Source organism: Conger conger, chromosome 2 (genome assembly GCF_963514075.1).
Source record: "Conger conger chromosome 2, fConCon1.1, whole genome shotgun sequence".
Lineage (NCBI taxonomy): Eukaryota > Metazoa > Chordata > Actinopteri > Anguilliformes > Congridae > Conger > Conger conger.
Window position 1 is genome coordinate 32818437 of NC_083761.1, and position 12073 is coordinate 32830509.

The 12073-nt window shown below is 38.7% G+C and overlaps 1 protein-coding gene across 2 annotated transcripts in view; it reads right to left on the minus strand.

Annotated features, from left to right (window-relative positions):
- The window catches only part of srcap (Snf2-related CREBBP activator protein), a 153077-nt gene that overhangs the window by 118036 nt on the left and 22968 nt on the right, over positions 1-12073 (minus strand). For both annotated transcript variants that reach the window (XM_061231270.1, XM_061231272.1), the window contains 2 exons: positions 6798-7034; positions 4045-4230 (listed from right to left, as the gene is read on the minus strand). In XM_061231270.1, the coding sequence (XP_061087254.1) occupies positions 4045-4230; positions 6798-7034 (423 nt within the window). The remainder of the gene's footprint in view (positions 1-4044; positions 4231-6797; positions 7035-12073) is intronic.

Here is a 12073-nt window from a genome sequence, read left to right on the forward strand (position 1 = left end):
AGAACTCAGCCTCTGTCCGAGCATCGGGAGCAGGGCAAGATGTAGATGGAAAAGCGCAAAAAATGAAGGGGCAAGAAACTTGGCTAAGAACCAAGCGTGTACAATGTGATGGTCCTAGCTCAGAGGTGTCCAATCTCATCCTAAAAGGGCCGGCGTGGGTGTAGGTTTCTGTTTCAACCCAGCAGTAACACACCTGACTATACTAATGAACTAATCATGGTCTTTAATCAAGACCTTGATGAGTAGAAACAGCTGTCTTAGTCCTGTGCTAAAACAACAACCTACACACACACCGGCCCTTTCTGGATAAGATTGGACACCCCTGTCCTAGCTCTTATACTGTGAGTTTATTGCGGGCTGATGTTGTAACGGTCACTGAAGTGTCCTGTGGAATCATGGGAAGTGTAGTTACACGGTCCGTACAAATGTAACTTTTGGTCATATTTAAAGCAACAATATTTTTACTCTGTTTAATTTCATATTGGGTCATTTATCCCTCAACCAAAGATTCTGTCCCAGCACAAAACAAATGACAACCAATCAGTACCACTCCCTTTTAACTGCCAAAGTGCTGTGGTTTTGATCAAGACTGACGGTGTGACGTCAACTATCGGAGGTCTATACCCTGCCATTTAGCTGGTTCTTGAAACATGACTCCAGATGTGTTAAACCTAATCTTGCCTAGTTGAGATGCAGTTAAGCTTAACCTTGCTGTGCCCGGGTCAAAATCGGATTTAAATTTTTCATTTAAAATTGATACCATATAAAGAAATTATAATTTTACATTAAACTCCATGGCCTTGGTGTGGAACACAAAATATTTTCTTCCTGCTTTTGGTGAATACATTGGGTGTGATTGTGGACTGTCAAAAAAACTAAAAAAAAAAATTTTCAAAGTACATTCTACCTATAAGAGTTTAGCTGGCTAACAAACAGTGCCACAGCCTACTGGACAAACAGGATTTTGGATAATTGAATAATGAATTTAATAAAGCTAATGCATTTGTCATCAAAGTTGCAAGCGCCAGAATAGCTGTTCTTTAATTTGAACTCCAGGAGCACACAATTATCTCATAGCTTAAAGTCGCTCACTTTTTATTAGACCGAGTCACCATGGTGACACCCTGACCAATCAGTCCACTGGAAAAATTACACGTGTTGCATTACCAGAGGTTCTCATTTATGGAAGAATGAATGATAATTAAAATTACAATGCAAATCAGAAGATTGATGTGACAAATAATGGCAATTCTAATTCAAAAGCTTATTTCGCATTTTAATTCAAGTAAATGGCGACCATTGCACTTTTATTTCACAATTTGAAAATGTATAAATTGTCAATTTGACTTTTTTTTGTTGTTTTTTCCCCATACACTAGCCCACATTGAGGCTAGTGCATGGAAAAATGTGTATTCCATATCCATTGATGTCAGTGCATATATTGTAAAACGGACTTTACGTATACCGAGTATCTTCTTTCCTAAGGATCAGTTTCGAGAATAAGCAACCTTACTAGGGTATGTTGAATAATAAAATATATCAGATGGCCCTATAAAATACTGTTATTGGTGCCATTTAGTGAGAATTTATTTTGAGAATCACACTCAAAAACATGTAGACTACAGGATCTAACCGCGCATTATAGCTACTTTATTCTCTTGAATTAGTATAACACCCACCAGTTACAATTACATTGTTCCTCATTATATCCAATTTATCTACGCCTGTAGCTAGATGCTGAAAAGAATTTACAAGATTATCCGATGGATGATGATCACTATGATTACTGATTAATTGCGGATGCTTGTATTTGTGTTTGCCTGTGCTCAACGCAGTTTGCACATGGCTACTTGTTCATTAGGCTACATGTTTATTAGGGTGATGGTAAACGCTGGGACAAGGAAACATTGAAATTCTAATTTGTTAAACATTTATTTTGTTATTTATATCTTGAACGCGACTCATTCATTGCGCACTAGTTAGATGTTGCGCAAGTTATGCCTTTGAACGTCTGCCATTTTCATTGCAAAGACAGCACATAGCCTAAGTAAAATCAAAGACATTATTCAACTAACCTTACAACAGGTTAATTTAGACTGCTTTTGAAACGGGACATCCATATTTACATTGAGAATTATAACAGCTGCTGATGTTGCCTTGTGTTTGTCTTACAAAACGCTTGACCGCTGATGCCATTAATGGAACGTAAAACCATGGTCAAAGTTTTGCAGATTTACACAGTAGCCTAATATTGCTACCGGTATGCAGAACATTAAGTGGCTGGAGCCGTCAGAACTCGGCAGTGGGAATAAGGCTTCGTAAGGTTAGTGTCAAAGTTTTACTGTTTTTACTGTTATTCCAATTCCAACAATTATCATGGTTGTATTTACATTAATACAAGCTCTAGCTAGATTTCAGACATGCACGGCTTTTTGGTTAATTTCACTAAAATCACACAATCAACATTCTATAATTGAATACAGCTAATTCAATGCCTGAGAATAGCAATTTTGACAACGTTACAGAGCTACACGTATAACAATAGCAAGCTAGATAACCTGGCATCACAGCTCTGGGATCCTTTCTTTTAAAGTGTTTGTGCATGGCCGGTGATCTGCAGTTTCGTCTTTGCACTGCAAAGTACAATAATATTAAGTTTTTTTCCCCACACCTTCTCTCTCCCACACTCTCAGCTGGGTTTGCCGCCAACATGTTCAAAATATGACACGTCTTATGAATACCCAAATCGACAAAATTACTTGGTCGACATCGACGACATCAACTAATTGTTGCAGCCCTACCAGAGACAACGTCAGAAGCGTCTTGCCTGGGCTAAGGAGAAAAAGAGCTTTATGGGGATGCTGATTTCCTTCTCCAGCAGGACTTGGCACCTGCCCACAGTGCCAAAACTACTAGTAACTGGTTTGTTGACCATGGTATTACTGTGCTTGATTGGCCAGCCAACTTGCCTGACCTGAACCCTTGTCAAGAGAAAGCTGAGACACCAGACCCAACAATACAGACAAGCTGAATGCCGCTATCAAAGCAACCTGGGCTTCCATAACACCTCAGCAGTGCTACAGGCTGATTGCCTCCATGCCACGCCACATTGATGCAGTAATTTGTGCAAAAGGAGCCCCGGCCAAGTTGAGTGCATAAATGAACATATGTCTGTATTATAAATCCTTTTTTTGATTGGTCTTATGTAATTCTAATATTGTGAGCTGTAAGCTGTAATCATCAAGAACAAAAAGGCTTGAAATACTTTTCCACGATATTCTAATTTTTCGAGATGCACCTGTAGGCCCCCTAATTGGAGATGGCCAGTATGGTTTACCATTTATAGTAAACAGGGAGCCATTTTTGACACAGCCTAGGTTTTCATTTCGACCCTAATTTGGCACACCTGATTCAACCAATTAGCAGCTGGACCAGATGGCTGTTGAATGAGGTATGCTTTGTTAGGGTTGGAGCAAAAACAAACAGGATGGTTCTCCAACTACTGTTGAAATTTTGTTTAACAGAGTCACTAATGTGCTGTGTCCACTTAAGAAATTACAAGAAAGCAAAGATGATTCAAATGTGAGCTTAATGTATAGCTAGGATGCCTAGCATCTGGTGATAATGCACCAAATAAATGTCCCTAGCCCAGTTCAGAGTTCAAAGATTTACAGATGTGCATAAGATACAGTAGAGACGCTATAGGAAAATGCTAATTAAATTAAGTGTTGCCATGTTTCTGCATGCAAATACAAACTAGTTAAAGGATTGGTGCGCTATTGCAGGATTCTCCCTTTTTATGCAAAAAAATATACGGATGTATATCAGTATATAAGGAAACCATACAGATATATTGATGTCTTTTTAGAAGATTATAACGGTTAACAAACCAGACTTAATGTGAATGCAAAGTCAGGTTTCTAAACATCAGTAAAAATTTAAAATAAAAATAAAAACATTTCATTGAAGGTTAACATCTGGAACATCTGGAATTAGAAAACAGAATTTTTCTTCTCATTCAAGTCTATTCCTAAGGCCTCTTACCTTCCGAGCGACCCCTCTCTTCCACCTTCTTTCTTGAGCAAAGTCAGCAGAAAGCCACTGCATCTCCTCACAAAGATAGTCCCAGTGAACTTTGGTCCGGCCTGGTTCTGCTACACGAGAGAGGCGCTTCAGGGACCAGAAGCCCTCCCGCTTCAGTGCAAGAGAGCGGTGCTCAATCTCTGCCTCCTATAAATGGAGAGGATTATTTATACAATAAAAATTATTCCAAGAATTTTATTAGAACAATTTGTAGATGAAGTCACACTACTGATAGTTTTATTTATGATTGATATTTTTTCCTGTGTAGGGTAGACACTTCTACATCTGAAATCTCCATGCTGTACAACCGAGACAGACCCCAACAAATAAATAGTAATACCTCAGCAGCCACGGACTAAGAGCCTCCTAACCACCCTAGCAACCACCAAACAACTATATTTCATACTCTAGCAACTATCGAAGACCATCAACCACCTAGTAACCTCAGACCTTAGCAACAACATTGGTAACCCTCGCAACAAACTAAAATAATAGCAACCACCTAGGAAAGCCCAAAGAAACCTAACCACCTAATAAGACCTCTGCCACTTTCTGACCTCACCATTTATTTATTTATTTTTTAAACCACATTTTTTATACATGTCAACCTATGAGAGAGTAACAGAAAATGGTTCGATTAACCAGAATGAGCAACCATTCAGGAGACAGGTGCCCTCAAAGTTTACCCATATCCCAACCGAAAGATCTGTATCCTGAATAAAAATAGAAAGTATTTTGGTTTAAAGTAAATAAAAATCTAAATTAGGCTTTGATTTAGTTTTTTGATCCTTAAAACTTAATTAGCAAAAAAAAAAATCTCTCATCAGGTTTCTTTAGATCTCCTGAGGTTCTCATTTTATGCAACCACCAAAACTTAACCTACTGAGACCCTAGCAACCAGAGTTCACCCTGGCAACTGCAGTCCCTTCCAGAAGTATTGGATCATCAAGGCCAATTCCTCGGTTTTTGCAATACACTGAACATTTGGGGTTGAGAAAGAGATGAACATAAGACAAGAGTTCAGAATTTCAGCTTTTACTTCCTGGTATTTAAATCTATATGTGCTTAACTACTTATAATATAGCACCTCTGGTATTCAAGTAAATGAAAATAAATTATACTTAATATTCGGTAGCACATCCCTTGCTTGCAATAACGGCATCAAGCCTGCAACACATTGACATCAACAAACTGTCGTATTGTTCTTTTGTGATGCTTTTCCAGACTCTTACTGCAGCCTCTTAGTTGTTCTGGAAAAAAGTTTAGAACTTCTGTTGTTCCTTTTTCCAAATTGTAATCTCATCTTCCGATTCTTACAGCTGATGAGTGGTTACATCTTGCGGTATAGCCTCTATAGCGCTGCTCTCCAAGTCTTCTCCAAATGGTTGATTGAGATGCACTCACCCCAGCCCTATGGAGATTGTTTGCTCTCCCTAATTTCCTCTATTATTGCATATTTGTTACCAAATGGTTGCAGATCTTTAGGCAAAATTTTATATTAGAAAGATTATTTCTAAATGGGAACATTCGAGGAAACAAATCATTTTTAAAATGACCATTTCAAAAAGTTAAATGCCCAAATCACCCATGTGAAAAACGAATCACCCCTATAAACTTAATGACTAGTTGTACCACCTTTTGTCACAATAATTGTAACCAAATGCTTCCAAAAATCTTTGTTCACAGTGCTTTGGGGGAGTTCTTGCCCACTCTTCCTGGCAGAATAGCTTTAATTCAGATAAATTGGTAGGTTTTTGAGCCACTGGTTTCAGGTTGTCACAACATCTGGATTGGGTTCACGTCAAGGCTGACTAGGCCACGCTAAAGCCATTTCTAAGACACTGGGACTCCACAGTGAAAGCAATCATCGCCAAATGGACAACACAGGAGTGGCCAGCCTACCCAAATATACATTTCTCATCGGTTACCCGGTTCTTGGAATTTCGGATTTGATTCTAATTTGGAACCGGTTCTCGGTGACCTCTCTGACCAATGCCCTTCTTGCCCAATTACTCAGGTTGGCTAGCCAGCCAAGTCTTGGAAGAGTCCATTTTACAATTGAGGCCACTGTACTTCTGGGAACACTCAAAGCCAATATGTAGCCCATCATTCTGTGGACATGCCAATTTTGGTGACTCTTGGCAAAGAGATGGCAATAAAAGAAGCATTCAATTAATTTAAATGCCTATAGCGTGTCAACCATTCGACCATTGAGGTAAACAAGTATTTTCTTCCATGTCTGTGCATGTTTTCAAAGCACAACGATATCTTAAAAACGCGGCCACCATCAGCCAATCAGATATGAGCAGGAATTTGACAGGCTGAGCAATGTCCAATCATCTTCTGTATGTTCATGTCTTGACTTGATGCCACCCTGCAAAATTTGGTATCAGTCTGCATTTCCGGGGCCTATAGCAAATGTACAGGTTTGAAAGAGCATCTTTGGTCATGGGTAAGGGAAAATACTGTAACTTATTACATCCACAATGCACAGAAATCAGAGAATGACACCATTCAAGTCTTGCATTTATAATGCCCTGGAATGCTTAATTAAAAAAGTTTTTAACCTTGTTCAAAGGTGAAGTGGTTCATCACACCTAATAGACAAGAGGTTACAGGCCCCAGCATAAAACTCCCTCACACTGTAAACAGTTGTTAAAATAGCAAAATTAGCATACTGATGTGCAAAATGGAAGCATTCAGAAGGCACTCACATGCTTGGCCAGCTCTGCCATGTCCGTATGCCTCTCTGCACGAGTACGGATAGTGTAGGCTGGATCCAAGTGTTGAGGCCCTCCCTGGCCACGACTAGGTGGAGAGATGAATTTCCCATGGGGTCCCCGCAGAGGGGCAAAGGCCCGATCCATCTGGGTGGGCACCCAAGTTGATGGAGAGGGTGCAGGAGGAATGGGTGAGTTTGCCAAAATCCTGTCTGCTATCCATTGACACACCTGAATATCCAAAAAAAAAAAAAAAAAGAAAAAGTGTTGCATAAAGATTAGTGGTCCTTGGGCCATTCAGTGTCAACTCAAATGAAGTGCACCACAGCATCTTTTCAATTTCTTATTTTTCGTGTGGTGGTAGGCAATGAATAGAAATCCAAGCAGCTTCATACGCCGCTTCATCACATAAAAAGTGCCAAGTTGCAAGAAATCGGATGTTAATATCCGTAATTCTACAAGCACTTTGTGTGTAGAATTGAAATCAGGCGCCAAAAAACATTAATCTCTGTTTTAAAGATATTGGGCCTAAAGTGATATCTTATAGCTTATTTTCTGTCAAGAGGCTATAGGTTTCTATATCCTACAATTTGGCAAAATATTTAAATGCAGCCGCAAACTCATTTAATTGTGACGGTTTACATCAACATTTTGCAGTGGAACCTCACAGTTTACATCCAGGCATGCTGGTCGATCGGGTGTCATTTTTTAAAATGCACATGCACACAAACAGGGTTGTGAACTCAAAATTCCGTGGTGACGCAACATTTGCCTGATATAACACCGGGTCTATAGACGACTAGGTCTAGTGATTTTACTTTCATGCCAATACAGCTCTCTGTACAATTTGATATATTCTTATGTAACGGTAAACAACTGTAGCTAGTGGATTGAACAGCGTATTGTAATATTTTGTGCAATATTTGCCCACTGTTTATGTAGATACAGCATAGTGGAAAGCTATGTCCAGTTTGCCGGTAGTTTGAATTTGCATGTCAATGAATAAACACAGATCTTCTGTGAACCTTAAGAAAGACATGGCGTTACAATAAGCCATAAGTCAACCAACAGCAATTCTTTGATAACTAATACCGCAGCATTCAATTCCCTACAGTGATTGCATTTTAAACCCCCTGAAATGGGCAGATTGTTTGGTCAAACTACTGAAGCTTGTCGATTGCCAAGTTAGAATAGTTTAGAACCACAATAATGCACCTGGTGAAAAACGTTCATTTATTTTAAACAGAGCTTACAATTTCACCGTCAGAATAAAATATCGGTTATCGGTTATTTGTTTTTTGTAATCGTTTACAAATCAGTTTCGGTTAACTGGTTCATCATTTCACCGTTCACACCCCGACTGGAAATGTAGATAAGCTAGCTCACATAAACCCTACAGCGGTTTGGGGGTTTATTTGCACGTGTACAGCATGAATGCCACTGACCGGGACAAAATACTTGAAGTATTTAGGGGGCAGACTTCTAAATGGTAAAATGTTAAACATGACATTTCTTACAATTTTAGAGCAAGATGACTTCAAAAACAATGTTGTTTCAAAATAAAAGGAAAAAGGCCCTGCGCAAAAGTTTTGGAACCCTGTCAGTATTTTGTAACTCCTCCTCGGGCAACGAGAAGTTGCAAACGCTTCCCTGTAGCGAGCTAAGAGTCTTTCAAATCTCACTTTTGGAAATTGTCCCCATTCTTCCTGGCAGAACACCTCTACCTCAGAAATATTACTTGGTCTCCTTGCATGCAGATATTAGGAGGAGCAGCACCTCCATGGTAATCCTCTCCAGAATTCTACCTGTACCACGTGCAAGCAGAGGGAAGCAGAACTTTATCTGGAGGTTTAACACGTGGCTACAATATTTATGCAGGAGAGGGGGTATAGGTTTATGAGGCCTTGGGAAATCCTTTTGGGACAGGGGTAAGTTGTACAAGTGTGACGGGCTCACATGCACACACAACGGTCTACATTCTAAAGCTCCATTGTGACACCCCTACATGAAGTAAAAAAAAAAAAAAAAAAAACTTTATAGGATAATATATTGCTTGTAACATTACATCCCAGTCCGGCTCTAGAACGGAACATCAACAAATTGGCTAACTAACTTGCATTTGTTTACTGAACATTAAGTTAATGTTTCTCCTGACGAGCTAATGTTAACAATATCCATGTTTCAATAATACAACTAGTTCTGAATACATTGTAGGCTATAAAGGGCTTTAAATTCCAGTCTGGACCAGCTCCAACCTGTTTACATTACACTAACACATAACTCTCTTGTGGTATGTAGTGAAGTTGTAAACAGAGAAACTTAGTCGTTAACCGATACCAAAAGCATAAATGAGAAACGGCTTAGCTGCAAAGTCTGTCTCGGAATTATACGATCAACACCTATTGTTAAAGGAATGTTTAACATCTCATGATATCCATGCCACAAACAATTGAGGCTGTTTTGAGAGCAAAAGTAGGCCTTACCCAGTATGAGTATAGTGTTCATTTCTTTGTTCAGTTCAATGATTTTTCATTTTCGGTTGTGGGTTTATTGTCTTGGGAAGTTGAGGGATGAAGTGAGGTTTCAGATCAGTTTGCTTTATTGTCTTCCCCACCCCCGCAAGAATCAGAGAACATGCTAATGTGTGTAGCTATGGCCTGTTATTAGAGGTATGTTTTTGCTATACAAATTAAATATGGCCTCCCTCCACTTCATAAACGTAAACTACGAGTAGCATTGAACCATCTGGAATAAACTGGAACTAAAAAGCTACAATTTCCATGCCCACTGTAGCAATGGTTGCTATAATCATAATGTGATCAGGTGCTATCTTGTAAGATAACAGGCAAATCAGGTTTGTCATTACTGGTCTTTTAAAGATCTATTTGTATCGCTGATTATTTTCTTTCAAATCCATCTGAATAAACCTACATATTTTCTGATAAATGATGGTGATTGCCTGTCTAAATAAAACAAGCCTATAACATAGCTTGGAGAAGGCGGGTCATTCTCAGGATCACCTGATCCATCCGGGCCACTGTTGGCGGTGTCCCTAGCTAACACATGGGCAATTGGAATAGATAGGGTACAATTGCCTACTAAATTGGTAGAAAACGGATCATTCAGAAACAATTTTTGGGGCGAAGTAATAGTTAGCAAACTCCACACAGTTAAGCCAAGGGATGTCAAAGCCAGCTAGCTAGCAGTTTACACTGATATATTTTTACAAGAATCATGTAATTGCGTACACATCCAATATAAGTCGTATCCTATATAACCACTATAAATGGGGCAAATGATGAATATACCGTTTATTATTCACCATAAATACCATTTTGTTAATAAAAATACATGCAATCAAAGGAAGTATTCAAAGACCAGAAGGCATTGAGCGCAGTCTGTCGTTGTGTCAGTGAATGGAACGCAGCTCTGTTGTGTAGCTTTTTTTACGATTCCTTAAATCTGAGTGTAAAACACATGGTTAACACTACTGAAATTGTAGGTTACAGTGCTACCATGTAAATTGACGATAATTTCACTGAAACAAAGATATTTCAAGAAAATGGTTTTAATGGTAGCCAATTAAACAACAAAAACAAGAGTAGGTAGGATCAATAACATTAGCACAAGTCTCTTGTTCAGCTGCGGAGTAGAGTGCTCACATTTGCCATGAGCAAATTAACAAAAATTGCTCTTTGGTTGTTGTTTTTTACATTATTAACCTGTGTAACAAGAATTGCTTTTGCTTTTGTTGACATTCCACCGTTTCATTGTGTCTTGGTTGCCTACAAATACCACAATACAGTCCCCACCAAATCGATTGTAAGTGCAAAGCCAATTCCATTGTTTTTGCAATACACTGAACACAATGGGTTTGAAATAAAAAGCTGAACACGAGACAAGAGTTCTGAATTTCAACTTTTATTTCCTTATATTTACACCTAGATGTGTTAAACATAGCACCTTTGGTATGAGACCACCCAATTTTTAGGAGAGCAAAAGTAATGGAACAGAGAGAATAAGTACATGAAAGTAAATTACATTTAATATTTTTGGGTTTCAGGGGGGTTTTCCCTTCAATTTCCTCTACAGGAAGCAAAATGCATGCGCAATTAGGTTAAGATCTGGTGATTGATTTGGCTAGTCCAAAACCTTATTTTCTTTTTCTCCCTAAAGAAGTCCTTCAGTGCGTTTTGGGTTATTGTCTTGCTGCATGATGTTCCTCCCAATTAGTTTGGACGCATTTCTCCTAAGTTGGCAGAAAGAATGTTTTTGTAGACTTCTGAATTCATCCAGCTGCTACCATTATGAGTTGCATCAATAAAGGTGAGCCCACTCCCTAAGCAGCCATGTAAGCCCAAGTCATGGCACTTCCTCCACCATGCTTCACAGATGAGCTTCTTTCCCCACATTTTGGCCTTTCCATCACTTTGGTGGAGGTTAATCGTGGTCTCACCAGTCCATAAAACTTTGTTCCAGAACTTTTTTGGCTCATCTCTGTACTTCTATGCAAATTGTAATCTCACCTTCTGATTCTTACTACTAATGAGTAGTTGCCTCTTGTGGCTCTGGTCTTCATGTTGGGTTTTGCCTGTGAAGACTGCATTTGTTAGAAAATATAAACCAAGGCTAAAACCAAGACTAGACATTCAGAATTATATATTGTTTAACTAATCAAATCGTAGAGGACAGATTGGATGGTCTGATACAAAGGTGATATGTCCCAAGTTGTTTAACAAATCTAGACAAATACACCAGGAAATAAAAGCTGAAATGCAGTCAGTCAATTCATGTACATGTTTTTACCTCAAACTCAAATTGTCTTCAGCGTAGAGCAAAAACAAAGGAATTGAGCTTGCTGTTCCAATACTTTGAGGGGACTGTATAATTATGAACAGCATACATTGGTGTATGCGACCACTGCGTACAGACACTCGCTTATAAACTAATGTATGCTTGATAATTCATTCATTTTTGACTAACGTCTCAGAGATATTTACTTAATAGGCCAAATCGTTTTGTTAAGTAACTTTAAAACGATAACGTAGCCACATTAAAGATCCAAAGTTGTTCAACAAATGTAGTTAATCTAACCAATATCGACATTCTACTGACAGTTTAAAAATGCATACCACTTAAATATGAATTAAACTGCAGCACTATTGTTCTTTGTCTAATGTAACGACATGAACTCTTAAGTGACATTAACCAATTTCTCACCATTTAGTTCACTGTAAATAATACATCTTAGTAACTGACAGACATAGATC